Source organism: Somniosus microcephalus, chromosome 2 (assembly GCF_052327205.1).
Source record: "Somniosus microcephalus isolate GS21.2 chromosome 2, FLI_Smic_1.0, whole genome shotgun sequence".
Classification (NCBI taxonomy): Eukaryota; Metazoa; Chordata; class Chondrichthyes; order Squaliformes; family Somniosidae; genus Somniosus; species Somniosus microcephalus.
The window spans coordinates 247,881,059-247,908,962 of NC_140988.1; the positions used below are offsets into that span (position 1 = coordinate 247,881,059).

Sequence of the window (27,904 nt, forward strand, 5' to 3'; positions counted from 1 at the left end):
CGGCTCCGCTCTGCTCCCGCTCTTTGTAAACAACCGCTACGCTCCGGCTCTTTGTAAACAGCCGCTCCGCTCTGCTCTGCTCTTTGTAAACAACCGCTCCGCTCTGCTCCCGCTCTTTGTAAACAACCGCTCCGCTCCGGCTCTTTGTAAACAACCGCTCCGCTCTGCTCCCGCTCTTTGTAAACAGCCGCTCCGCTCCGCTCTGCTCTGCTCTTTGTAAACAACCGCTCCGCTCTGCTCCCGCTCTTTGTAAACAGCCGCTCCGCTCTGCTCCCGCTCTTTGTTATGTCTTTATGATTGTATGATTGCACAGGTGCATGCTTGCAAGGTCCCTTCAATGTTGCTAATCAGTCCGGGTCAACCAGGTGACACTGCATTACCAGCACCTCCATGATGGTCATGGGTATCCTACTGTCTCTGCGCCTGTCTCATCAAGCCTTAGCCAATAGCAGTTTCAACCTGCACTCTCCACATTATGACCTACCACCCACACACCAACCCAGTGGTCTTGCCCCAACTTAAGTCTTGATCCCAGTGTGAACCTCCTGGCCACTGCCTGTTCATGACTTGACTCTCGGTTGTGCCAAACTTCAAGCCAAGGCGCAGCCTTAATGAGCATTCTTCTGCCTACTGCCCCCTCTCTCTTTCATACGGTCAAGGAAGTGAACACTCATGACTGTTCAGAAATCTACACACTATTATGAGTCACATTCCTACTTAGAATTGCTTTAATTTGAAAATCTATCTTGGAAAATGTTCTGCCTTACACAGGGGCCAAATACTATTACTGTATCAGTAAATAATAATGACACTAACAAAATTGCCATCAACAGTTGGATAACCCAGTCTAAGCAGCAAATAACAGATACGACAGATTCTTAAGTGTACTTACGTAAGATTAAATTTGAAGTTGAATTGCCACGTGGAGGTGCCTGGCGGGTACTCTCCCTGTTCATTTACAAATGTCAGCCCCAGCTGTATAATCTTCAGTAAATCTACATTACAGCGCAATAGTTGGTATTGGTAGTCTGCATTGCTTCGGAATTCTCCAATCGGTCGTGCTACAACACCTGGAAATTCTGTGTCCTGGTGAATTTCAGAAAAATGGAATCAGAAATAAAAAAGCATCCTTTTTATTTTAAACAAATACAAATGATTACAGTTGGAGCTTTGAAAATGACAGATTTGCCCCTCCAGAAGCAAAGCACCATATTTAGAAAGAGCTTGGGCTATGTTGTAGCAGAAATGACCATGAGTCACAAATCACTGCATTTTATTTGGTCTAGCAAGAGAACTACAGTATAAACTACTTCTTTCGTGTGTTAATTGTAAATCACTTGTAATCTGTGGATGTAAATAGAGTACCATGTACTGCATTCATGTGTATTTTATATGCCATATATAATACGATTGGTGGATTGTAATGTAATGTATTTTGACAAGTGTTGGAATGTATCTCGGCCCCCTCGGGCTGTGTGACTTATAAAATATGTAATGAAAATGTACCTGTTTGTGTAAAAAGAGTACCATGTACTGCTTTCATCTGTAATATATGTAATATATGTAATGATAAATGTAATGTAATTTGTAAATTGAGTGCCATGTGCTGAAGTTAATTTGTACTGTACCAAATGTGGACTGTATTGTCATGTACATGAACAAAGATTTTTATGAATAAAGTACAGGTAGACTATCCTTTATCCGAAAACCTCGGGACCAGCCGTGTTTCGGTTTTCGGAAAATTTCGGATTTCGGAAGGTATTTTATAAGACTGGGAAATTTGTCGGGGGTGGGTCGGCGGGGGTCCGCAGGGGGGTCGTCGGTGGGGGTCGGCGGCGGGGGTCGGGGTCGTGCGCACGACTTACGCTGACCCTCTGCTCAGCGTAAGTCGTGCGCCACTCTGGTCATGTCGTGCGCACGACTTACGCTGAACGAAAAAACCTTCGGTTTTTAGAGGGTTTCGGTTTTCGGAAGTTCGGATAAAAGGTAATCTACCTGTATATATTTTTGAAAAAAAAACAAAACAAAAAAAAAACGACTTCTTTCCATGAAAATCACAAGAACCCCTTCAAGCAATCTATATGGAGATTTGCCTGGTTGTAGCAGAAAAATATCAGTATTCTTACATAAATTAAGAAATCTGTAAATGTGTATTAGCCAATCTTGAAGACAGTCATTATTCATGGGTTTTGTACCATTTTATGAAATAAGAAATATTGTGACAATGCAAGTCTTGCACTGCTGACAGTTAGGTCAACCCAGGGGCTTTACCTTCCATAACAACTGCCCTCAATGAACAAATTAACTAGTTCTGAGCAGGTTCCTGACATCAAGTATTTTACAGTAGCGAAGTGTTCTGCAGAAGGATTGAGGAACAGTCTTGGATTTTATGTCCAATTCTTGTTGGCTGATTATAGAATGAAATTATACAGACATAGAAATGTCTGTGGCCTAGCTAACCTCTTTCTCAAGAGGGGAATACCATTTTTTTTTAGGACCTGTATCTGAATTCAACTCTGGCTGATGGAATAAAGTCCTATTCAACCTCTGATAGCTGATACGTGCCTACATGAAATTAGTTTAGGTAGTCTTTTACTGGGGGTCAGATCACAGCACAAAACTACCTCTGGTTCAAGGCAGAAATCTCATTCTAAGAATGCAGTTGTTCTATGATGTACAGCTGACAGATCCAAGTTATACTGCCAGCAGCAGTGAGCTCAGTGACCAAATGACACCTGTAACAGTGCTCCACTCCAGGTCCAGTTTAATTCTTACATGCTATAAAAGTCAAAGCATCAACTCTTCAATATTAAAATCACCGAAAACATTTAGGCCTAGAAATTCAGTATCGCCACGTTTGGGGCGCTACAGCCGGGCGGTCGCTAAATTTAGCGCCCGGCGCAACTTAGCGCCACCTTCGCCGAAATTGAGTTGCATCGCCCCAAGAGGTTGCTGCTGCGCTAAAGCAGGCGATGCACGACTATCATAAGGCGCTAAGCCGGCGAGCCGAGGCGCTAACACCGAGGGCGGGCGCAGCGCAGGTGCGGAGAGTTGCTGGTTGAAGGCAGACGCGCTGGCGCCGGTCAGCTCTTCAAGGGGGAGGGTGGACTTGTTTGGCTGCCACGCCCTGCACACTGCAGCCCTGAAGCAAGACCTGACCATTGCTGGATCATCATTTATACGCCCAGGACCATGCAGAAGGCTAGGGAGCGAGCGGAGCGTTTCAGCGAGGGTGCCCTGAGGCTACTGGTTGGCGCAGTAGAACGCAAGCGGCCTGTCCACTTCCCTGACAGTGGGAGGAGGCCGCTTCCCAGCAAATACCAAAAAGCCTGGAGGGAGGTGGCAAACAGGGTGACCACCAACAGCATGGTTGCCAGGACTCCACTTCAATGCAGGAAAAAGTTCAACGACCTCACTCGGGTTGTCAGGGCGAGTACCCTTTCCACTATCCTGTTCATCCCTGCATGTGCACCTCAGTTTCTGTCCAAAGGGACCTGAAAGCCCCAATCCCCAGCCCTCATCCAAGAGCTATGGGACTCTCATGAAAACCACTTGCACATTCAGCACTTTACACACTGTCAGGGCTATTCCACCATGGGAAGCAGTGCAGGCAAGATCAGGGCTTGACACTGTACTTAGAGGCCGTCCTTTCTCTTGCAGGGCAAGCTCGCCCACAATCGCAGGCAGCAGCGACGGACCGGGGGAGGCCGTCCTGACCTCAGAGTTCAGCGACCTGGAGCAGCGTGTGGAGCACATTATGGCAGGCCAGCTGATTGGCCCCGTCGCTAGTGGAGATGCTGACCCTGTTCTGGACAGCAATGGTAAGGTCATCACCTTTTTGACCTCTCTCTTTCCACTTGTGCCTCACACCAGCATCCTTTGCCACTATCGAACCAATGCAGTGCATAGCAGCACTCATGCCTCCCTCGCTGCCGCCCTGTCCTCACTCTAAAGCAACTCCTGTGACTCCCTGCTTTCAGATGCTGATTCACCAGGTGAGGAGGCGGGCCCTCAAGCTGCCACTGTCAGTGATTCTGAATTCAAGGAGGAGGAAGAGGAAGCCGGCCCATCAGTACCACCCTCAGCCGAGGCAGCCTATGGCCATGATGGGGACACGTCTTCCCGAGAGGGGAGCGGCGGGAAGGGTCTGAGGAGAGTGAAGCTCCGGGGCCCAGCGGGCTGCAGCAACGCGGGAGGGGTGGGGAAGCTCGGCGGCCTTCTCCCCGGAGGGTGAGTGCGGCCTCCAGTCCTGCTACGGTGACAACAGAGGAGGTGCGGCTCCTTGGTGAAATGGGCACCCAGGCTGAGCGCAGGCACACTGAGCTCATGGCTGCAGTGGCAAGGATGCCTGACTCCAGAGAGTCACTGGCAAGGAGTGCTCAGGAATTCGGGGCAGCACAGGCCAGGAGTCTGCAAGAATTCAGTGCAGCACAGGCAAGGAGTCTGCAGGGCTTCGGGCCAGCACAGGCTAGGAGTCAGCAGGACTTGGCTGGAAGCCACCTGTGATGCAGCGAAGTGCTCAGTCATGCCGTGCATTCACTGGCTGGTCTGATGCAGACACAGATCAGGGCCACACGGGCACTAACTGCTGCCACCCTTGCTGGATCGGCCAGGCATCGCTGGGGCCCTCGCCGCGCCACAGCAGCCCAGCAGTCTGTGCTTCAGCAGATTGCTGCGCATGCTGCAGTGCTGGCCCGTGCGAGTGCCAGTGTATCAGCTGACCAGGGAGTGCCTGTGCTCTGTCAGGTTGGCAGCATTCCTGCAGCCAACCCTGTCACTCCTCCACTGCAGCTGCCACCACCCATAGGACAGACTGCTGCCGCCCAAGCAGAGTTGGAGCAGTCAGCAGCCGGGCCCTCCAGGCCCAGAGCTGGTCCAGGCCGTCCCCCAAGGGCATCTGGCATCTCATCATCTGACCCTCAGCAGCCTTCCCCCAGCCTTGCTGCAGCCACTGGGGTCCCATTGGAGGAGGAGCTGCAGGGCGGGAAGGGGCCATTCGCGGAAGCGAGGCGGATCACCCTCACAGGGGAAAAAGTAGGTGGTGTGGCCAAATGTTGTGTTTATATATGAAGGCCGAGACTGTTGCGTTTGTTTTTTATATGAAGGCCGAGGATCATGGTCATTTTTGTTTAACTTTTTTTCATTTTCTGAAGGTTGTGAGAGCCAGTTATGTCTCTGACTGTTTTTTGGGGGGTTTATCTGAATTAGTTTGTCATGCGGGAAGGGCACAGAGTTTTCTTTAATCACATTGTCCATGTTTGCACTTTGAACTATTTGTTGCCTTGACCGGCTGAGGGCTTGTGGAGCGGCTCCATTCATCAGCTTTCATTGGCACAAGCCATTCCGAGTGGGGCCGAGAACAGAGTTGCAATAAGCCGCCGACGGACGGCCCTTGCACTTTGTGCCTCCCTCCAGTCTTGGTGCTCCTCCTCCTCTGGGTGGTCCTCCAATGTCTGCTGGCAGTGGCTGAGTCCTAAGGATAGCCAGGTTGTGCAGCATGCAGCACACTATAACGAAGTGGGAGACTCGCTCAGGCGAGTACTGTAGGGCTCCTCCAGAACGGTCCAGACAGCAGAACCGTTGCTTGAGCACGCAGATTGTGTGCGCAATGATGTTCCTGGTAGCTTGATGGCCGTCATTGTATCGCTCTTCAGCAGGGGTGCTGGGTGCATGGAGCAGGGTCATCAGCCAGGTGCACAAAGGATAGCCTTTGTCCCAGAGAAGCCATCCTCGTGGGCGAGCCTGGGCTTCGAAAATGTCTGCCACAGAAGTCTGGCGTAGGATGAAGGCATCGTGGCTGCTGCCTGGAAAGCGGGCATTGACAGCTAGTCGGAGCTGCCTGTGGTCACACACCAACTGGACGTTGAGCGAATGGTAGCCCTTCCGGTTGCGGTAATCCTCGGCATTCTCTAGAGGTGCCCGCAAAGCCACATGCGTGCAGTCAATGGAACCCTGGACCATGGGGAAACCCGCTATTCCTCCAAATCCCATTGCACGCTCTTGCTGCTTGTCCAGGGTCATGGAGAAGGAGATGTACTGACGTCTCCTTCTGAAAAGGGCATTGGTCACCTGGCGGATGCAGCAATGTACTGCAAACTGGGAGATGTTGGCAATGTCCCCAGTAGCGGATTGGAAGGAGCCGGTGGCATAGAAGTTGAGAGCCACCGTCACCTTCACTGCCACCGACAGAGACGTCCTGCTCCTCAGCTGTGGCTGCAGATCTCTGCGAAGCAGGTGGCAGATCTCAGTGACCACCCCCCTTCTGAATCGCAGCCTCCGAACACACTGCTCCTCAAACATGTTCAGATAGGAGAACTGCTGGCGGTATACCCTGGGTGGGTAAGGCCTCCTGTGCTGACGCCTGTTGGCCCTTCTCCGTCTGGCCCTCTCTCACAGCGTCTCTGATCCCTTTGAATGCAATGCAGTAAGCCAACGTTTCCACCCATTGCAGCCCCCATTGTATGTGGCGACTCAAGGCTATGGCACTGAAAGTTAAATCCAAGTGCAAAGCTCTGGCCTGAAGCCAGAAGTACCCGTGCGAGCGCTGAGTCAAAGCAGAAGGCTCTCTCCCTTTGTCTCGCTCCAAATATCCGTCTCTCACACAGGAGCATTGCCACAAAATGACTGCCACTTATAATGCAGGAGGAGTCCCCTTTAAATAGCGCCCCCCGCGCCGACTGGGAACCGTTCCCCTCTACCAGTCGCTGGGGGCGCCAGGCGCACAGAAGGGCGGCGCCACTGAAGTTCCAGCTCGGGGCGCACCAAGGGCGTTGCACCATGAAATAACGTCAGAATCTGCGCACGCAGCTGAGCGGGCACTGTGGTTTTGCGCCGCCGCTAAATCTTGAGTGAAGTTCGCGAGAGGCGCAGATCGCGCCGCGCCCCACTTCTCCTCCTCCCAAGGTGCTAGCGGCTGGCGCTAACAACTGAATTTCTAGGCCCTAGAGTTTAAAAAAAAATTATTGGGTTGTGGGCAACTCTGGCAAGGCAGTGTTTATTGCTTATCCTAGTTGCCCTGTGGGCATTAAGAGTCAGCTATGTAGTTTTGGATGGAAGTTACAAGTAGGCAAGGTCAGGTTGGGTTGGCAGGTTCCATCCCTGAAGGACATTAGTGAATCAGTTAGGTTGCAGCTATAATGTTCATTTTTTTTTCTAGTGCCAATCCACAAATTTCCCAGATTTATTGAATTTAATTTCACAATGGTGAGATTTGAACTCACTTGCTAGTCCAGCTACCACACCCTAGTTTATAAAGTTCTTGGTCGGTGCAAGCTTCGACACCTTTTACATGTGGCTTTGCATCAGGCTGCAGTTATACTACACCCCTGCTGTGAAGTCAACAACTATTTACAAGCACATATTGCTTTATTGTGCTGAAGCATCAAATCAACTCCTAAATGATGTTAATGTGCATAGGAAAACTTTTTTTTAAGCACACCAGGTGTTTTGTGATTTTAGAATGACACTGAAAGAAGCCATAAGGATTGGCTGCTGTGGTAAATTGATAAATTCACATGGATGCAGTCAGAGAGGATCATCTGACAATGAAGTTGAAGCACATTGCTCCATCTGGCACATGCCATATCTGACCTGGAAGTTCCTGATGCGGACACTTGTTGCTAAATTGAAATGGTCATCTGTGCTTCAGCACTTACCTCCCTCACCTTGAGAAGCATAAAAGTTCAAAAACAACTTTTACTCAAACAAAACCTTCATTTCATTCTCAACGGCAGCCAGAGAGACCGGTTGGTAATCTTTTCTCTTCTTAGGCAGTCCCTTGAAACTGAAGATGACTTGCTTCCACACTAAAAATGAGTTCTCAGGTGACTGCTGAGTCCAATGCGGGACCTACAGTCTCTGTCACAGGTGGGTCAGATGGTGGTTGAAGGGGCGGGTGGATGGGGTGCTTGGGTTGACGTGCGCTCCTTGCGCTTGGCTTCCGCTTGCTCCCGGCGAAGAGACGAGGTATTCGGCGCCTTCCCGGATGCTTCTCCTCCACTTTGTACGGTCTTAGGCCAGGGATTCCCAGGTGTCGGTAGGGATGTTGCACTTTTTCAAGGAGGCTTTGAGGGTGTCCTTGAAGCGTTTCCTCTGCCCACCTGGTGCTCTCTTGCCGTGTTGGAGCTCTGAGTAGAACGCTTGTTTTGGGAGTCTCATATCGGGCATGCGGACGATGTGACCCGTCCACTGGAGCTGATCGAGCGTGGTCAAAGCTTCGATGCGGGGGATGTTGGCCTGAGCGAGAATACTGACACGTTGGTGCACCTATCCTGCCAGTGGATTTGCAGGATCTTGCGGAGGCAGCGTTGGTGGTACCTCGCCAGTGCTTTGAGGTGCCTGCTGTACATGGTCCATGTCTCGGAGGCATACAGGAGCGCGGATATTACTACTGCTCTGTAGACCATGAGCTTGGTGCCGGGTTTGAGGTCCTGGTCTTCAAACACTCTCTTCCTCAGGGGACCGAAGGCTGCATTGGCACACTGAAGGCAATGTTGGACTTAGTCATTGACATTTGCCCTTGTCGACAGTAGGCTCCAGAGGTATGGAAAGTGGTCCATGTTGTCCAAGGCCTGGTCATGGATTTTGATAATCGGGGGGCAGGTTGGTAGAGGACCTTTGCTTACAGATGTTTAATGTAAGGCCTATGCTCTCATGATGGTGTGAACGATGGTTTGGAGTTCGACCTCAGAGTGTGCGCAGACGCAAGCGTTGTCTGCATACTGTAATTCGACGACAGAGGAAGGGACGACCTTGGATCTGGACTGGAGGTGACGGAGGTTAAACAGTTTCCCGTTTGTTCTGTAAATTAGCTCCACTCCAGTGGGGAGATTACGGAGGGTGAGGTGGAGCATTGCCGCAAGGAAGATCGAGAAGAGCGTTGGTGTAATGACAAAGCCTTGCTTGACCCCGGTCCGTACATGAATTGGGTCTGTGGTGGAACCGTTGGTCAGGATCACAGCTTGCATGTCGTTGTGAAGCAGGCGGAGGATGGTGACAAACTTTTGAGGGCAGCCAAATTTGAGGAAGACGCTCCATAATCCCTCACGGTTGACAGTGTCAAAGGAGGCCATGTACAGCGGTTGGCACTGTTCCCTGCATTTCTCTTGTAATTAGCGCGCGGTGAAGATCATGTCCACTGTGCCCCTTAGTGGGCGGAATCCACATTGCGACTCTGGGAGGAGCTCTTCAGCCACTGGGAGAAGACAATTGAGGAGGATTCTTGCGATGACTTTCCCTGTAGCAGACAGGGAAACTCCTTTGTAATTACCGCAATTGGACTTGTCACCTTTTCGTCTTGACCTACTTTACTCCAGTCTATTTATTCCTGTTACCATTGGTGCAGATGAGTGTGCAAAGAGATGCTTTGCAAATAGGGCATTTTAAAAATTAAAATCATGAAGGTGTCCTACACTTATGGTACTTGTTTGTAATGTTTCGTACTCCTTTAAGAGAAAAATGACCATTGTACTAGCTTTGCTTACCAAACACAGTTCAAAGAATACCAATAACCACATAAAAGCATGATGTGAAGTAGTCATGAGATCACAATGCCAATCTGGGGCACTTTCAGCTCTTCATATTGTACAAGAGCCAACACAATACTGATCCCTCACTAGGCCATCACCCTCTATAGAAACAGCATAATTATGAGTAGTTAGGATTGTAGACTTTTTATGCAAAATTTATAACCAAAGCAATATGGAGGACCAGGCATGAGAAGGGAAATGCTCCACATGTTTTTGTACAGAATACATTTAATGAAATATCTGCTCTCCATGCATATTTTCTGGGAGGCAATGCAAAGTTCACCTCTTCTCTCAGTATTTTGAGACACATTTTGGAGATATCGTTAAACCAAGGCCCTGGAAAAATTTTATTTTTCAAAAGTTATGAACAGGCAAGTCACATTTTCCAAATAAGGCAATATAAGGTTTGTACACCATTATTTGAGTTGGTTTTACTCCAATACCAATCCTAATTATTGTCCAGGACTTGTTCATTATTAAACAATGCAGTACTGGAACCTAAGGATGTAATCACTAGGGCCTTGTATGATTAACTGGAATCATACCACAACATTTCTTAATATACACTAGAAACAAAAACCATGTCATGTGGGGACATGAAACTAAACTACTCATTTCAGTGTTCGACCTGAAACTTTGACTTTGTTTCTCTCTCCACAGATGCTGCATCACCTGAGTATTTCCAGTATTTTCTCATTTTATTTCAGATTGCCAGCATTTTCTGTTTTTATTTCAGATTTCCAGCATCCGCAGTATTTTGCTTTTGTACGCATTTCAGTTATTACCAACTTTTAACTCAGTTCAATTTACTATGAAGATCCAACAAGCACAACGTGTTTTAGTTTACAATCATAAAAAAAGGTCCAAATAATGCAATGAATTTTGTGGTCATTTTAGGTTTTATTTTCCTGCACTAAAATCTAATCAAAAAATAATAAACAGACTAAACTTCACTATTCATATTTTAAAAGTTAGTATATATTGAGCTGTACATGTCCTTTGTAGGGAAATATGTTACAATTCTCATATTAAACAGTATACACAAGCCAAAGTCACAAGGAACCACACACAAATTGAGTCACTTGGACCAGTATGGATTAATTAAGGAAAGCCAGTATGGACTTATTAAAGGCAAATCGTGTTTAACTAACTTGGTTGAGTTTTTTGATGAGGTAACAGAGAGGGTTTGAGGGCAATACGGTTGACGTGGTGTACATAGATTTCCAAAAGGTGTTCGACAAAGTGCCACACAATAGGCTTGCCAGCAAAATTGAAGCCCATGGAATAAAGGGGACACACAGCGTGGATACGAAATTGGCTAAGTGACAGGAAAGAGAGAGTAGTGGTGAATGGTTGTTTTCCGGACTGGAGGAAGGTATACAGTGGTGTTCCCCAGGGGTCGGTACTAGGACCACTGCTTTTCTTGATATATATTAATGACTTGGACTCGGGTGTACAGGGCACAATTTCAAAATTTGCAGATGACACAAAACTTGGAAGTATAGTGAACAGTGAGGAGGATAGTGATAAGACTTCAAGAGGGCAGACAGGCTGGTGGAATGAGCGGACATGTGGCAGATGAAATTTAATGCAGAAAAGTGCAAAGTCCTGGGGGTATATGTGCACAAATCGTTGAAGGTGGCAGGACAGGTTGAGAAAGCAGTTAAAAATGCATACGGGATCCTGGGCTTCATGAATAGAGGTAAAGAGTACAAAAGCGTGGAAATTATGATGAACCTTTATAAAACACTGGATCGGCCTCAACTGGAGTAGTGTGTCCAATTCTGGGCATCGCACTTTAGGAAGGATGTGAAGGCCTTAGAGAGGGTGCAGAAAAGATTTACGAGAGAGATTCCAGGGATGAGGGACTTCAATTATGTGGACAGGCTGGAGAAGCTGGGGTTGTTCTCCTTAGAGCAGAGAAGATTGAGAGGAGATTTGATAGAGGTGTTCAAAATCATGAGGGGTCTGGACAGAGTAGATAGAGGGAAACTGTTCCCATTGCCAGAGGACACAGATTTAAGGTGATTGGCAAAAGAACCAAAGGCAACATAAGAAAAAACGTTTTTATTCAACGAGTGGTTAGGATCTGAAATGCAATGCCTGAAAGAGTGGTGGAGGCAGACGCAGTCACGGCTTTCAAAAGGGAATTGGATAAGTACCTGAAAGAAAAACATTTGCAGGGCTACGGGGAAAGGGTGGGGGAGTGGGACTAGCCGAGGTGTTCTTGCAGAGAGCCGGCATGGGCTCAACGGGCCGAATGGCCGCCTTCCGTGCTGTAACCATTATATGATTCTATGAATTCTGTTAATCTGCTGCCACTCCATTCAATACAATTCTTCTCCAACATTTCTCTTTAAAAAGTACATTTTTACAACAATCCTAGGCATAAATACACTGGATTTAAAGCAAAGTGCAATTAACTCGAATAACATTTCTTACATTTATCAGGTATGAATATGACAATAAATAGCACCAATTCTAACCAAGTGTTAAGCCTTATGCACTGCAAGAGAAAGCAAGAGTTTTGCAGTCAGATTTCATGCAGTACTGAAAGAAAACCTTTGAAAGCCCGAAAAGATTGATTGTGGGAAGATCAGAACATGGCAAGAGAGAATAAAATGAGTCCACGGTTGTTACTAGAAGGTCATGCCCTTATGTAGTTGTTTCAATCCAATTTGCGCAATGTGATTAGGAAAATATCAGCTGACAATTGCGCAACACGAGTGCAACAACAGTTGTCACATGGTCCTTCTTTATAGTATGTCTAAGCAAATACAAACTGTGTTTAGATGCCTTCCTATCTGAAGATCAAGCGCTATAGCAGTTCTGATGAAGGGCCTACATCTGAAACGTTAACTTGCCTGTTCACTCCACAGATGTGGGCTAACCTATTTAGTGTTTTCAGCACTTTGTTTTTGTTTCAGATTTCCAGCAACAGCAATTTATTTCTTTTTGTTTTCACTATAGCAGTTTACTTTTTCTTTTGAAAGTTAGCTGATGTTAGGCATGACAGTAATAAGGGCTACAATTGCTTCAGCACCCTTCAGCTAAGGGGGATTAAAACAGTAAGCTAGAAAACAAAGTATGTCAATAGGAGATAAGGGCAATTATTATGTCCTATATGATCTATCCATGATCCACAATAACCCTGGCATTCAGCTCTGCAAATAGATTTTGATTTCACTCGCTTCTGCTGCTCCCCTTCCTTCCCCTTTCTCACCAGGCCCAACCCCCTCCCCAGCCCCCACACTAGCCCTGAACCCCCATCACTCTCTCTCCTTCCTCTACCACCTCCCCCCATGTCCTTTCCAAGCTCATCTTATCAATGAGACCCCATTATCACAACTGCTTACCACCCAGTTTCCCTTCCTGGCCCCAATGTTGTAAACAGTTCCCTCTCCTCAGGTACTATTCTCCCTCCCTTTCAAAACCATCATTACCAACCCTCCTTAAAAACCCACCCTAGACCTTTCTGTCCTTGCAAACGTCCATCCCATTTCCAATATTTTTACTTCTCCAATGTGTTGGCGCCTCACAAATCAGCACCCATCTCTCTCACAACTCCATTTAAATCTCTACAATCAGGTTTGTACCTCTCCCAAGCCAATGAAATAGCTCCAAGCAAAGTCACAAGCAACATTCTCTGTGACTGTAACCGTGGTGCAGTATCCCACCTTGACTATGCAACCTTTTACAAGGTAGTAGGAAGAATAAGAAGCAATATGAACTAAATGGTACAATTTTAAAGGGAGTGCAGTAACAGAGACCTGGGGATGTACGTACACAAATTCCTGAAGGCGGCAGGACAGTTGAGAAGGCTGTTAAAAAAGCATATGGCATCCCTGGCTTTATTAATAGAGGAAGAGAGTACAAAAGCAAGGGAGTTATGCAAGATTTATAAAACACTGGTTAGGCCTCAGCTGGAGTATAGTATTCAATTCTGGGCACCACACTTTAAGAAGGATTTCAAGGCCTCCGAGAGGGTGCAGTGGAGATTTACTAGAATGGTACCAAGGATGAGGGACTTCAGCTATGCGGAGAGACCAGATAAGCTGGGGTGGGGGGGGGTGGGAGAACAACTGGAGAAGCTGGGGTTGTTTTCCTTAGAGCAGAGAAGATTAAGGGGAGATTTGATAGAGGTGTTCAAAATCATGAAGGGTTTTTTGATAGAGTAAATAAAGAGAAATGGTTTCCAGTGGCAGAAGAGTCAGTAATCAGATGACACATATTTAAGCTGATTGGCAAAAGAACCAGAGGTGACAGGAGGAAACTTTTTTTTTTAATAAACACAGCAAGTTGAGATCTGGAATGTACTGCCTGAAAGGGTGGTGGAAGCAGATTCAATAGCAATATTCAAGAGAATTGGATAACTACTTGAAGGGGAAAAATGTACAGGGCTATGGGGAATGAGCAGGGGAGTGGGATTAATTGGATAGTGCTAACAGCCAGCCTGCACAGGCACCTTCTGTGCTGTATCATTTCATGATTCCAAGGTCCACCACGCCATCCTCCACCAATGCCTCTCTTCTGTTGTCCAACTCAGTGCGACTGTCCTTGCTTGGTTCCACTCTTACCTATCGGCAGGGAATCTCTAGCAATGGCTTTTCTCTTTTATTTCACCCCCCGAACCATTACCTCTCTGGTTTCCTCAAAGATCTATCCTTGGCCACCGCCTCTTCCTCATTTACATGCTGCTGTTTTGTGACATTATCGGCACACAGGGTCAGCTTGCACACGTATACCAGCACTACCACCTCTCTCGACTCTGCCATTCCCTCCCTGTTGTTACACTGCTAGTCCAACATCCAGTCTTGGATGAGCCACAATTTCATCCAGCTAAATATTGAGAAGACCAAAGGCATCATCTTTGACCGTTAGATATTGATATTGTATATATAAAAATATCCTACGGCATTCATGGTTTAATCAGAGGAAACATTGTTTTACAAGGACAGGAACATGTAAAACACAATCCTTTATTCTTCTGCTAAAGCGCAGGTGCATGTGTCTTTTTAAAGCTACAATATGTAAATGAAAAATAAACACTGTAGTCAGTGCATTCGTAGGTTTATTAAGAAGGTGCAGATTTTCTAGCTCTGTTATGTTTTGATTCAGGTACTGAGTAGGGATAATGGGTAGGTACTTAAATTGGCAGGATGTGACTAGTGGTGTCCCGCAGGGATCTGTGTTGGGGCCTCAACTATTCACAGTATTTATTAACAACTTAGATAAGGGCATAGAAAGTCATATATCCAAATTTGCCGATGACACAAAGATAGGCGGCATTGTAGACAGTGTAGATGAAAGCACAAAATTACAAAAGGGATATTGATAGGTTAAGTGAATAGACAAAACTGTGGCAAATGGATTTCAATGTAAGCAAATGTGAGGTCATCCACTTTGGACCTAAAAAGGATAGAACAGAGTACTTTCTAAATGGTGAAAAGCTAGAAACAGTGGAGGTCCAAAGAGACTTGGAGGTCCAGGTACATAGATCATTAAAATGTCATGAACAGGTACAGAAAATAATCAAAAAGGCTAATGGAATGCTGGCCTTTATATCGAGATATACCGAGAAGACGAGAATAAAAGGGGGTAGAAGTTATGCTGCAGCTATACAAAACCCTGGTTATACCACACCTGGAGTACTGTGAGCAGTTCTGGGCACACCATAGGAACGATATATTGGCCTTGGAGGGAGTGCAGCGTAGATTTACCAGAATGATACCTTGACTTAAAGGGTTAGGTTACGAGGAGAGATTACGCAAATTAGGGTTGTATTCTCTAGAATTTAGATGATCAAGGGGTGATCTGATTGAAGTTTCCAGGATATTAAGGGGAAAAGATAGGGTAGAGAGAGAGAAACTATTTCCACTGGTTGGGGATTCTAGGACTGGGGGCATCGTCTAAAAATTAGAGCCAGACCTTTCAGGAGTGAAATTACGAAACACTGCTACACACAAAGGGTGGTAGAAGTTTGGAACTCTCTTCCGCAAACGGCAATCGATGCTAATCAGCAGCCTTGCAGCAGGCATGCTGCAGCCACTGGGGTAGCACTTCGTAGGAGCACTAGGCCAGGCAAAGGCACACAAAAGACAGGCAATAAGGGAATGCACAATGTTACGTAGTATTGGATTGGATTGAATCATTTATAAATTATGTTTGGAATGTTTGTTTTGTGGTGGCTTTCATTTCAGCATTGTGGCCAAAAGGACGCTGTGATGTTCCGTAACAGAGGGATGGTAAGGTGGACAAGTGTTAAGCATCAGGGATCTGGAGTTTCATTCAGGAGAACCGGAGACTGATGAGGTGCTCATGGACAGACCGCCTGGAACGTGGATTTTCAGGCTGCCTCCTCCCTTCCTCTTCCTCCTTCTCCTCCTCAGCTGGCTGAGGAACCCACGGCGGCAAGGGCGGCGCTCCCATGATGGCCAAGTTGTGGAGGCTGCAGCAGACCACCACAAATTAGGACACCCGTTCCAGCGAGTACTGGAGGGCTCCTCCTGAGTGGTCAAGGCAGCTGAACCATTGTTCGAGCACCCAAATTGTCTGTCGATAACATTTCTCATGGCAGCATGGCTGTCATTATACAAGTGCTGGCCACAGCTGGAGGGGTTGCAGAGGGGAGACATCAGCCATCAGAGCAGATAGCCCTTGTCGCTTAGCAGCCACCCTCAGGTACAACGTGGTAGCTGGAAGATTGCTGACACAGCTAACTAGCGCAAGATGAACACATCATGATGACTGCCAGGATACTGGGCATTCACCATCATGATGTTCTGGGCATGGTTGCACACCAACTGCACATTAAGTGAGTGGTACCCTTTGCGGTTACGATACATCTCACCATTGAGATGCCACACCCACAAAGCCACGTGTGCAGCCAATGGCACCAGGCACCATGGGGAAGCCAGATATACTGGCAAATCCACGTGCGTGCTCCGCCTGCTTCTCTCTGTTTAGAGAAGACAATGAAGTGCCTTCTCCTAGAGTACAGAGCCTCTGTGACCTCCTGGATGCAGCGATGGATGGCGAACTGAGAGATGTTTGCTAGGTCGCCTGTTCCAGCCTGGAAAGATCCGCTGGTGAAAAAATTCATGGCCACGGTCACCTGGAAGGCCACTGGCAGAGCCGTCATCACCCTGCTCTGAGGCTGCAAGTCTGGTTCCAAGAGGTGGCAAAGTTCTACAACCACCTCCTTGAAGTGGAACCACCAAACGCACTGCTCCTGGTTTAGGTGCAGGTAGGAAAAATGTTCCCTGAAGACCCCAGGTGTGCAAGGCCTCCTGCCGAGAACCCTCCTCCCTCTGTGAGCAGCTTGTCTTCTTGGCTGCCTCTGCTCCATCTCCCTGCCATGCTGCAGCGGGAGGGAGACTGCAACTAGAGCCTCCATAACTGGGTGCTAACTCAGAGGCCTTCTAGTAGCAGCCAACACCTACCCAATGTCCAGCAGCACTCCCTGCACACTTTTACAACTTTTTAAATGTCTTCCAGCAACCCAGTACTCATACAAACTCTGAAGAGCCAGTACAAAAGCAATAATCAACTTACCTGTAAGTTGGATGTATTCCTTTAATTAGTGCTGGTGGGAGGGGGACCTGTGCGTGTTTAGGAGAGGGCATTAAATGGAGAGGAGACAGCAAAAATGGCAAGTCGTGCGTCAAATCAGTGTTACATGTCGACAGACATCACAATCTGGCTACTCTGCATACTGCCAGCGCATGCACGTACCGTCCACGCTATCGCTCTCATCAAGATGTCGAACAGTGCGGGCCATGACAGAAGTGGGCGGTAGAGGTGGCTGGCAGTTTTTTTTTTTTTTTTTAAAAACAGCCGTAACTACTGGCGCTAAGGTGGCGAATTTCGTGGCTAATGGCTTTGGTCTTCCAAACGTTTAACTGAAGGAAATTTAAGGTCATCTAGGACTGGATGTCAGACAAGCAGGTTGATTACACAGATGAAGTGGAGGGGTCAAAAGAGTTGGTGGTGAGATAGAGATGATGGTCATTTCAAAAAGAGGGCCAAAGGCTAGATACAGGAAACTTTGTGCTATCCGGCACCCACGGGGCCGAACTGCTGCCGTTGCCTCAAAACTTCCGGATAGACCAGCGTCAATGTTATCAGATAGGAGCTTTTCATCTCCGTATCTGACAACAAAGACTGTTGCTTAGCAACAGCTTGTCAACACTCGGCCCGTGGCTTGGAAGCGTCTCTGAAGCTGTTGCTAAGATACAGAGACACCTTCCAGAGCCTGCCGTATCGGACCACAAACACTGTTGCTCAGCCCAGTAGCTTGGAAGCGTCTCTGAAGCTGTTCCTAAGCTACAAAGACGCTTTCCAGAGCCTGCCTGTGAAAAGAATGCTAGAAGAAAAAAAACCTAACCAAAACGGCTGCTGATTTCTGCCGTTAGATCGAAGCTGCCGGACATTCAACCTCCGGATAGCACAAAGTTTCCTGTAGTTGGGAATTTTAAGGTGCCGTTGTAAGGGACTTAAACCAATTTTAATCGCTCCACCATTGCCTTCAGCTCCCAAGGCCCTAAGCTCTGGAATTCTTTCCCTAAACCTCTCTGCCTCTCTACCCCTCTTTCCTCCTTTAAGACGCTCCTTAAAACCTAACTCTGACAAGCTTTTGGTCATCTACTCTCATATCTCATGTGGCTCAGTGTCAAATTTTGTTTGATAACACTCCTGTGAAGCGCCTTGGATCAGAAACAGGCATATCTGCGATTGAGACGATGGGAATAGAGAGGCTACATGAGACAGCAAGGTCGAGGAGGTAGCCAGGAATAAGAGCGAGAGTTTAACGGAGGACAGGAGGTAGTAAACTCATAGGACAGAGGGCAAGGTGAGTTGGGATAAAGACCAGCAAAGTGCTAGATTCAATTCATGGTAGGTGCTGAGTTAACTGTGCTCAGTTGAAGCAGGAACAGAGCTTCAAAAAAATGGTCTCAGTACCTTTAGGCTATGGAAGAAAAGAAAATGTCACCCAAGGTTCCTAGTCCTGAAAGACATTGGACGAGAACAGGATCAGGCTCAGGCATTATGCTCTGCAAGGTTGAAAATCCAAATCAACATTCACTGTCTTGGCTCACACATGAAGAATAGCCACTTGGACAAGGTACCAGAGGGCTGCTAACACCAGTGAAACCATGCCCCAGTAAGAGTGATGGTTTTCAAAAGGAGGCAAGAAAAAGTTGAAAATTGACAAAAAAACTAATTACAATATGGTCCTATGCCAAAGTTAAGTTCATAGTTATCTAGTTTCCTTTCAAATGACCATTTGTGCTGGAATTGTTTTCTCATCCTCGGATTCTTTTTCCATAAACTATGGGGTTCTGTCCTCTCTCCGCACTGTTTCTTCATATGAGTAACCTCCCTATCCAATATTTTGCAGTTGATTCCACTCGATATTCATCAACTTTCTTTAGATCATATCTACATCAGTATTACTTTACCATGTTGTCCCACATTCTTTTAGTTACCAGTCACTGATGCAAAAATAGGAAAATCAGTGTAGAAACTGAAATGTACTCATCAGGATATTTAAATATTATTTATTTTGGCGAGTGTTCACATAAATATCTTTCCAAAATGAACATCTATATTGCCCAGAATTTGCTATAGCCAAGTTCATGACAGATTAACAGCGCAAAAGCATCAACATTTTAAAATAATACCTTTGAACCAATTGCACATTATAAAAAATGGAATTTAATGCATATATTTGCTCACTCAGAAACTAATGATTGTCTCACATTATGAAATAGCTAACAGTGATGACAAAACTTCAAAGCAATTAATATTTTAGAATTTATTCAAAAATACTAGTAAAAATGCCCTAGGCCACAAGACCAAAATTTTAATATAATTATATATTTTCCAGAATCTACATTACTGCAAGTTTCTTTTTTTGAAAAGCACACAAATAACTAACTTACCATTGCAACATAGTTGAATTTACGAATTACTTGACGTATTCTCTTCATCTCTTCATCGAGGTTACAAGCCCAGACCTCACAGATTCTTTGGCTGTGATCTACCGTCGCTGCTGGCATGTTGCCGAATTCAAATAGCAGTCATCAAAGCACTACACCTTCAGGTGGGGTAGTTATATATGAGGAAGTCCAAACTTACTGCCTGGCCTTTACTCCCAATATTTACCTTCAAACCATAAAAATGACTGAAATTAGATTGCAGAAAAAAATGAAACAATAACAAATCAAGCTACAGGATTTCAGCATCAACACAAATGTCAAAATAATCACGGTGCAGGTTTCTGAAATTCTACATCGTGACAATAAATATTCTCGGACTGCAAGTTCCTCCACACCTGAAAAGAGGTTTTTCGAATGTTGTAAGAAAATATATGCTTTCATAAAGCAAAAAGGTTTCTCCAAAAGAAAATAGAGGAACAAATAAATGTAGTGAATATCTAAAAATTTACCCAAGTACTTTTGTAATGCACCTGATTACACCATAGACCAAATCACAGGCAGATTTTCTAATTTTGAGTATTTTTCAAAATATAAATAACTGATCATGACTGTAAACTAGAAACAATTGTCCAAAAAGGCAGGACAAAATTTTACCACATCAGCAAATACCTGACAGCTCTTAATACAACAACAACCTGCATTTATATAGCAACTTTAATGTAAAAAAGAATCCCAAGGTGCTTCACAGAAGCGTAATCAGACAAATATCAACACTGAAGAAAAGGAGGAGATATTAGGAGAGGTGACTAAAAGTAAAAGCTTGGTCTAAAAGGTGGGTCTTAAAGGAAGAGAGGGAGGTGCAGAGGCAGTGTGTTAGGGAGGGTATTCCAGAGTGTAGGGCCCAGATGTCTGAAGGCACGCCCATCAATGTTGGGACGAAGAGTTGGGCTGCACAATAGGCCAGAATTGGAGAAATGCAGAGTTTTTGGTGGTTTGTAGAGCTGGAGAAGGTTACAGAGATAGGGATAGACAAAACCATGAAGGGATTTAAACGCGAATAGGAGAATTTTAGGTCAGCGAGCAGAGTTTTGGATGAGCTGAAGTTTATGGAGGGTGGAGGATTGGAGGACGATCAGGAGAGCATTGGAATAGTCAAGTCTGGAGATGACAAAGGAATGGATGAGGGTTTCAGCAGCAGGTGGGCTAAAGCAGGAGTGTATGAGGTGATATTACAGAAGTGTACAAATGTAAGAAGTCACACAACACCAGGTTATAGTCCAACAGCTTTATTTGAAATCACAAGCTTTCGGAGCGCTGCTCCTTCTTCAGGTGAAGTGGAGAAATGCGTAAAGACACAGCTTATATAGTCAGAGAATCATGTCAGATGTTTACAGGTAACCTTTCCAACTGCCATTTATCACACCTCGGCAGAGAGATAATCACAGCAGTCAAAGGTGTGAATGGTGTCCCAACAGGTCAGTCAGGGAAACATTACATCAAAGAACAATGAGGTGGGGTCACAAGGGGTCAAATATTGCAGATGCTGGGGTCTGTATGAAAAACAAAAAAAGACAAAAAACATTTTTTTTGGCTGGAAATCGCAGCAGGTCCGGCCGCATCTGTGTAGAGAGAACAAGCCAATGTCGACTCGAGTCTGGATGACCCTGCATCAGGTGGGGTTACATGTAGCGTGACATGAACCCAAGATCTCGGTTGAGGCCGTCCTCATGGGTGCGGAACTTGGCTATCAGTTTCTGCTCGACGATTTTGCGTTGTCGTGTGTCTCGAAGGCCACCTTGGAGAATGCTTACCCGAAGATCGGAGGCTGAATGTCCTTGACTGCTGAAGTGTTCCCCGACTGGGAGGGAACACTCCTGCCTGGTGATTGTTGCGCGGTGTCCGTTCATCCGTTGTCGCAGTGTCTGCATGGTCTCGCCGATGTACCATGCTCCGGGGCATCCTTTCCTGCAACGTATGAGGTAGACAACGTTGGCCGAGTCACATGAGTATGTACCATGTACCTGGTGGGTGGTGTCCTCACGTGTGATGATGGTATCTGTGTTGATGATCTGGCATGTCTTGCAGAGGTTGCTGTGGCAGGGTTGTGTGGTGTCGTGGTCGCTGTTCTCCTGAAAGCTGGGTAATTTGCTGCGAACGATGGTCTGTTTGAGGTTAGGCGGCTGTTTGAAAGCGAGTAGTGGAGGCGTGGGGATGGCCTTAGCGAGGTGTTCGTCATCATCGATGACATGTTGAAGGCTGCGAAGAACATGGCGTAGTTTCTCCGCTCCGGGGAAGTACTGGACGACGAAGGGTACTCTGTTGGTTGTGTCCCGTGTTTGTCTTCTGAGGAGGTCTATGCGATTTTTCGCTGTGGCCCGTCGGAACTGTCGATCGACGAGTCGAGCGTCATATCCCGTTCTTACAAGGGCGTCTTTCAGTGTCTGTAGGTGTGGGAGACTTCTACTGCCTCCCAAAGATACACAAAGCCAACACACCTGGACGTCCTATCGCATCAGGCAGCGGAACCCTGTGTGAGAACCTCTCTGGATATGTCGAGGGCATCCTGAAACCCATCGTACAGGGAACCCCCAGCTTCTGTCGCGACACTACAGACTTCTTACAGAAGCTCAGCACCCACGGACCAGTTGAACCAGGAACACTCCTCGCCACGATCGGCACTCTACACCAGTATCCCCCACGATGACGGCATCGCTGCGACAGCCTCAGTACTCAACACCAACAACAGCCAATCTCCAGACGCCATCCTACAACTCATCCGCTTCATCCTTGACCACAATGTCTTCACCTTCGACAGCCAGTTCTTTACCCAAACACACGGAACAGCCATGGGGACCAAATTCGCACCCCAATACGCAAACATCTTCATGCACAAGTTCGAGCAAGACTTCTTCGCTGCACAGGATCTCCAACCAACGCTATACACCAGATACATCGACGACATTTTCTTCCTATGGACCCACGGCGAAGAATCACTGAAAAGACTACACGATAACATCAACAAGTTCCATCCCACCATCAAACTCACCATGGACTACTCCTCAGAATCAGTCTCATTCCTGGACACACGAATCTCCATCAAAGACGGACACCTCAGCACTTCACTCTACCGCAAGCCCACGGACAACCTCATGATGCTTCACTTCTCCAGCTTCCACCCTAACCACGTTAAAGAAGCCATCCCCTATGGACAAGCCCTGCGAATACACAGGATCTGCTCAGACGAGGAGGAACGCGATGGACACCTACAGACACTGAAAGACGCCCTTCTAAGAATGGGATATGACGCTCGGCTCGTCGATTGACAGTTCCGACGGGCCACAGCGAAAAATCGCATAGACCTCCTCAGAAGACAAACACGGGACACAACCAACAGAGTACCCTTCGTCGTCCAGTACTTCCCCGGAGCGGAGAAACTACGCCATGTTCTTCGCAGCCTTCAACATGTCATCGATGACGACGAACACCTCGCTAAGGCCATCCCCACGCCTCCACTACTCGCTTTCAAACAGCCGCCTAACCTCAAACAGACCATCGTTCGCAGCAAATTACCCAGCTTTCAGGAGAACAGCGACCACGACACCACACAACCCTGCCACAGCAACCTCTGCAAGACATGCCAGATCATCAACACAGATACCATCATCACACGTGAGGACACCACCCACCAGGTACATGGTACATACTCATGTGACTCGGCCAACGTTGTCTACCTCATACGTTGCAGGAAAGGATGCCCCGGAGCATGGTACATCGGCGAGACCATGCAGACACTGCGACAACGGATGAACGGACACCGCGCAACAATCACCAGGCAGGAGTGTTCCCTCCCAGTCGGGGAACACTTCAGCAGTCAAGGACATTCAGCCTCCGATCTTCGGGTAAGCATTCTCCAAGGTGGCCTTCGAGACACACGACAACGCAAAATCGTCGAGCAGAAACTGATAGCCAAGTTCCGCACCCATGAGGACGGCCTCAACCGAGATCTTGGGCTCATGTCACGCTACATGTAACCCCACCTGATGCAGGGTCATCCAGACTCGAGTCGACATTGGCTTGTTCTCTCTACACAGATGCGGCCGGATCTGCTGTGATTTCCAGCCAAAAAAAAAGTTTTTTGTCTGTTTTTTTGTTTTTCATACAGACCCCAGCATCTGCAATATTTGACCCCTTGTGACCCCACCTCATTGTTCTTTGATGTAATGTTTCCCTGACTGACCTGTTTGGACACCATTCACACCTTTGACTGCTGTGATTATCTCTCTGCCGCGGTGTGATAAATGGCAGTTGGAAAGGTTACCTGTAAACATCTGACATGATTCTCTGACTATATAAGCTGTGTCTTTACGCATTTCTCCACTTCACCTGAAGAAGGAGCAGCGCTCCGAAAGCTTGTGATTTCAAATAAAGCTGTTGGACTATAACCTGGTGTTGTGTGACTTCTTACATTTGTCCACCCCAGTCCAACTCCGGCATCTCCACACTACAGAAGTGTAAGTAGGCGATCTTTGTGATGGAGAGGATACGAGTTCGGAAACTCAGCTCAGGGCTAAATAGGATGTAGAGGTTGCGGATAGTCTGGATGAATCCGAGACAGGGGCCAAGGAAGGGGATGGAATTCTTGGCAAGGGTACGAAGTTTGTGGCAGAGGCCAAAGACGCTGGGTGTGATTTCCTAAATTTTAACTGGAGGAAATGGCGGCTCATCCAGGACTGGATTTCGGACAAGCTGTCTGACAACAGAGGCAGTGGAGCAGTCGAGAGAGGTGGTAGTGGTGATGTAGAGCTGGGGGCAGTCAGTGTACACGTGGAACCCAGCCTCATGTCTTCGGATGGTGTCACGTAGGAACAATATGTAAATGAGGAAAAAGGAGGCCAAAGTAGATGGTTGGGAGATGTGAGGTAACAATGCGGGGGTGGAAAGAAAAGCCATTGCTGGAGATGCTCTGGCTATGATTGGATAGGTAAGACTGGAACCAAGTGAGGGTAGTTTCACTGAGCTGGACAATGGTGGAGAGTCAAGGCAGAGAATGGCGTTGTCAACTATGTCAAAGGCTGTTGAGAGGTCAAGGAATGACGTGATAGTGCACCACGGTCACAGTTATTTGTGAGGAGGTTATTTGTGACTTTGATTTCAGTGCTGTGGTAGGGGTGGACACCTGATTGGATAGATTGAAACATGGAGTTGCAGAAAGATGGGCATAGTTTGGGAGGCTGAAGATGGGGCGACAGTTTGCAAAGACAGAAGATTTATGGGTACTAAATAGAGTGTTTTACTGTTTTCTAACAAGTGGCTTATATATAGAATTCTCCGAGTTTGGTTAGAAAAGTTTGAAAGAAAATTGCTAGGAAAATCAAGTATTTGGGGTTGGAGTGGATAAATGCAGCTCAGAATTCTGCTCCATATTCAGGATCAGAAAGGATACAAATCAGCTATATTTAGTGCAAAGCTGCTCAAAATTTTACCAGGGTGCATACCCCAAAAATAGCAGTTTGGTATGGGGATGAAAAATTATCCCCTTCAACATACAATGCATTTTTTTTAAGTTGATGTTGTTTACAGAGAGGATAGCAAAGCACCATACTTATTAAAGTACATACAGTAACTCTTTTTTTCTCCTTTTAAGATTGGAAATTTTTATTTTGTTACACATGCATCTAATCCATTAGCAACATAAAGCAGGTCAGGGGCTGGGTATTCTGCGGTGCGTTGCTCACCTCCCAACTCCCCAAGGACTTTCCACCGCCCATGAGGCACAGGTCAGGATTGTGCTGGAATAATCTCCACTTGCCTGGATGGGTGCAGCTGCTACAATATTCAAGAAGCTCGACACCATCCAGGACAAAGCAGTTTGCTTGATCGGAATGTCACCCACTAACCGAAACATCCACTCCCTCCACCACTGGCATAACGTGGCTGCAGTGTGTACGAAAGGGTCCACCGCAGCTACTCACCAAGGATAATTCGGCAGCACCTCCTAAACCCACGACCTCCACTACCTAGAAAGACAGGGACATCAGGTGCATGGAACAGCATCACCTCCAGGTTCCCCTTTAAGTCACACATCATCCTGACTTGGACATACATCACTGTTCCTCCAAATTAAAGGTGTTGCTATGGGAACCCGCATGGGCCCTAGCTATGCCTGCCTGTTCATGGGATATGTGGAACATTCTTTGTTCCAGTCCTACTCAGGTCCCCTCCCTCACTTCTTTTTCCGGTACATCGATGACTGCATTGGTGCCGTTTCCTGCTCTCGCCCTGAACTAGATAAGTTCATTCACTTTACTTCCAATTTCCACCCTTCCCTCATCTTCACATGGTCCATCTCCGACTCTTCCCTTTCCCTTCCTTGACTTCTCCGTCTCCATTTCTGCTGATCGGCTTTCGACAAACATCCGCTACAAGCCCACCGACTCCCACAGCTACCTGGACTACACTTCCTCCCACCCCGCTTCCTGTAAGGACTCTATTCCATTCTCCCAGTTTCTCCGTCTCCGCTGCGTCTGTTCTGACGATGCCACCTTCCATACCAGTGCTTCAGACATGTCTTCCTTTTTCCTCAACCGAGGATTCCCCTCTACTGTGGTTGACACGGCCCTTGACCGTGTCCGTTCTATTTCCCGCACTTCTGCTCTCACCCCTTCCCCTCCCTCCCAGAACCATGACAGGGTTCCCCTTGTCCTCACCTTTCACCCCACCAGCCTCCACATTCAACGGATCATCCTCCGCCATTTCCACCACCTCCAACGTGATCCCACCACCAAACACATCTTCCCCTCACCTCCCTTCAGCATTCCGAAGGGACTGCTCCCTCCGCAATACCCTGGTCCACTCCTCAATCACCCCCAACAGCCCTTCTCCTTCACCTGGCACCTTCCCGTGCAAGCGCAGGAGATGCAACACATGCCCTTTTTACCTCCTCCCTTCCCACTGTTCAGGGCCCCAAACACCCCTTCCAGGTGAAACAGCGATTTAATTGTACTTCTTGTAATTTAATATACTGTATTCGCTGCTCACGATGCAGTCTCCTCTACATTGGGGAGACCAAACGCAGATTGGGCGACCGCTTTGCGGAACACCTCCGTTCAGTCCGTAAGGGTGACCCTGAGCTTCCGGTCACCTGTCACTTTAATTCTCCACTTCACTCCCACTCTGATCTCTCTGTCCTCGGCCTATTACATTGTTCTAATGAAGCTCAACGTAAGCTCGAGGAACAGCACCTCATCTTTCGATTAGGCACTTCACAGCCTGCCGGACTCAACATAGAGTTCAACAATTTCAGATAATAATCCCAGCATTGTAGGAGCCCCTTCACCACACAGACTGCAGCGGTTCAAGAGGGCAGTCCACCAACACCTCTCAAGGGCAATTAGGGATGAGCAATAAATGCTGGCCTTGACAGAGACACCCACAACCCAAGAACAAAAATATATATATGGAGAATAGATTAAGTAGAGGCTTTTAACTTAACACAAGGAGCAAATATCTAAGGGAGGGTTTTTGCAAATTTCTCTAGCACCTCTGCCGAGTCACCACTTATAGTAGCCATCCAGTAAGTCACCTGTCTAGGTAGGAATGGAACTGTAAAATTTCAGAGTGAAACTTAATATTTGTCAGTTAACTCCCAATGTTGCAAAATAACCAGACATGACAGAGAAACTTTGTAACCATTAGAGTAGGAGCAATAAATGACAATGATACAATAAAGCTCCAAAAATACAATCAAAACTACAAAAAATGTGTTTGGGAATGTGTTCATACAGACAACATACTCTAGGGAGCAAATCTTTAGAACATCTACCAAGCTACCAGAGTTGTTACAATCTCATGTATACATGAACCAAAACAGATAAAATGAAGATCTTTTGATAATGGTGCTCAATGTATGAAGATACATCTCATTTGAAATTACCATATAATTAGCAGTACTGTATTTCCATATAATTTAGCGGTACTTTGTGAAATCACGATAGGACTTTAAAGCCAAGTTTTTAATACATTATAGGGTTATAAATATCCATTTACCTCACTTCCTAATAAAACTAACCATGACAAATCAGTAACACAAAATAGCAACATAGTTATACTTCATGTACTGGCTGATACTTGGAGGTCATTGCAATATTTGACTCGGAGGTTTTAAGACACAAAACAACCTTTTGTTGTTTTCTCAATCACTGGCAGTTTTTCAAAACGTTTCTGTTGGAGTTGAAGTTACTCTTTTTCCATCGCCAAACTGACTGGTGCAGATGAGAATTATTTCGATGGCTGACCAATTCCTTTCAACAAAAGTTTTGATCGTTTACTTTAAGTGTTAAAACTGGATTTGTGAATGCTTTAAACATCAGGGCGTGTAGTTTATTTTAAAATACAGCCCACTCATTCTCTCTGCCTCCCCAAGTAAACTATTAACTT

At 46.6% G+C, this 27,904-nt stretch overlaps 1 protein-coding gene across 3 annotated transcripts in view; it reads right to left on the reverse strand.

The window, feature by feature from the left end:
- Nucleotides 1–27,904, reverse strand: part of LOC147123317 (CCR4-NOT transcription complex subunit 7) — a 50,406-nt gene that overhangs the window by 21,998 nt on the left and 504 nt on the right. For 2 of the 3 annotated variants that reach the window (XM_085970725.1, XM_085970746.1), the window contains exons 2-3: nucleotides 19,472–19,694; nucleotides 893–1,086 (exon numbers count right to left, since the gene is read on the reverse strand). In XM_085970725.1, the coding sequence (XP_085826851.1) occupies nucleotides 893–1,086; nucleotides 19,472–19,588 (311 nt within the window). In that variant the 5' untranslated portion in view covers nucleotides 19,589–19,694. Of the gene's footprint in view, nucleotides 1–892; nucleotides 1,087–19,471; nucleotides 19,695–25,440; nucleotides 25,486–27,904 lie in introns of all 3 variants that reach the window. The other variant, XM_085970736.1, reaches the window with a different exon arrangement.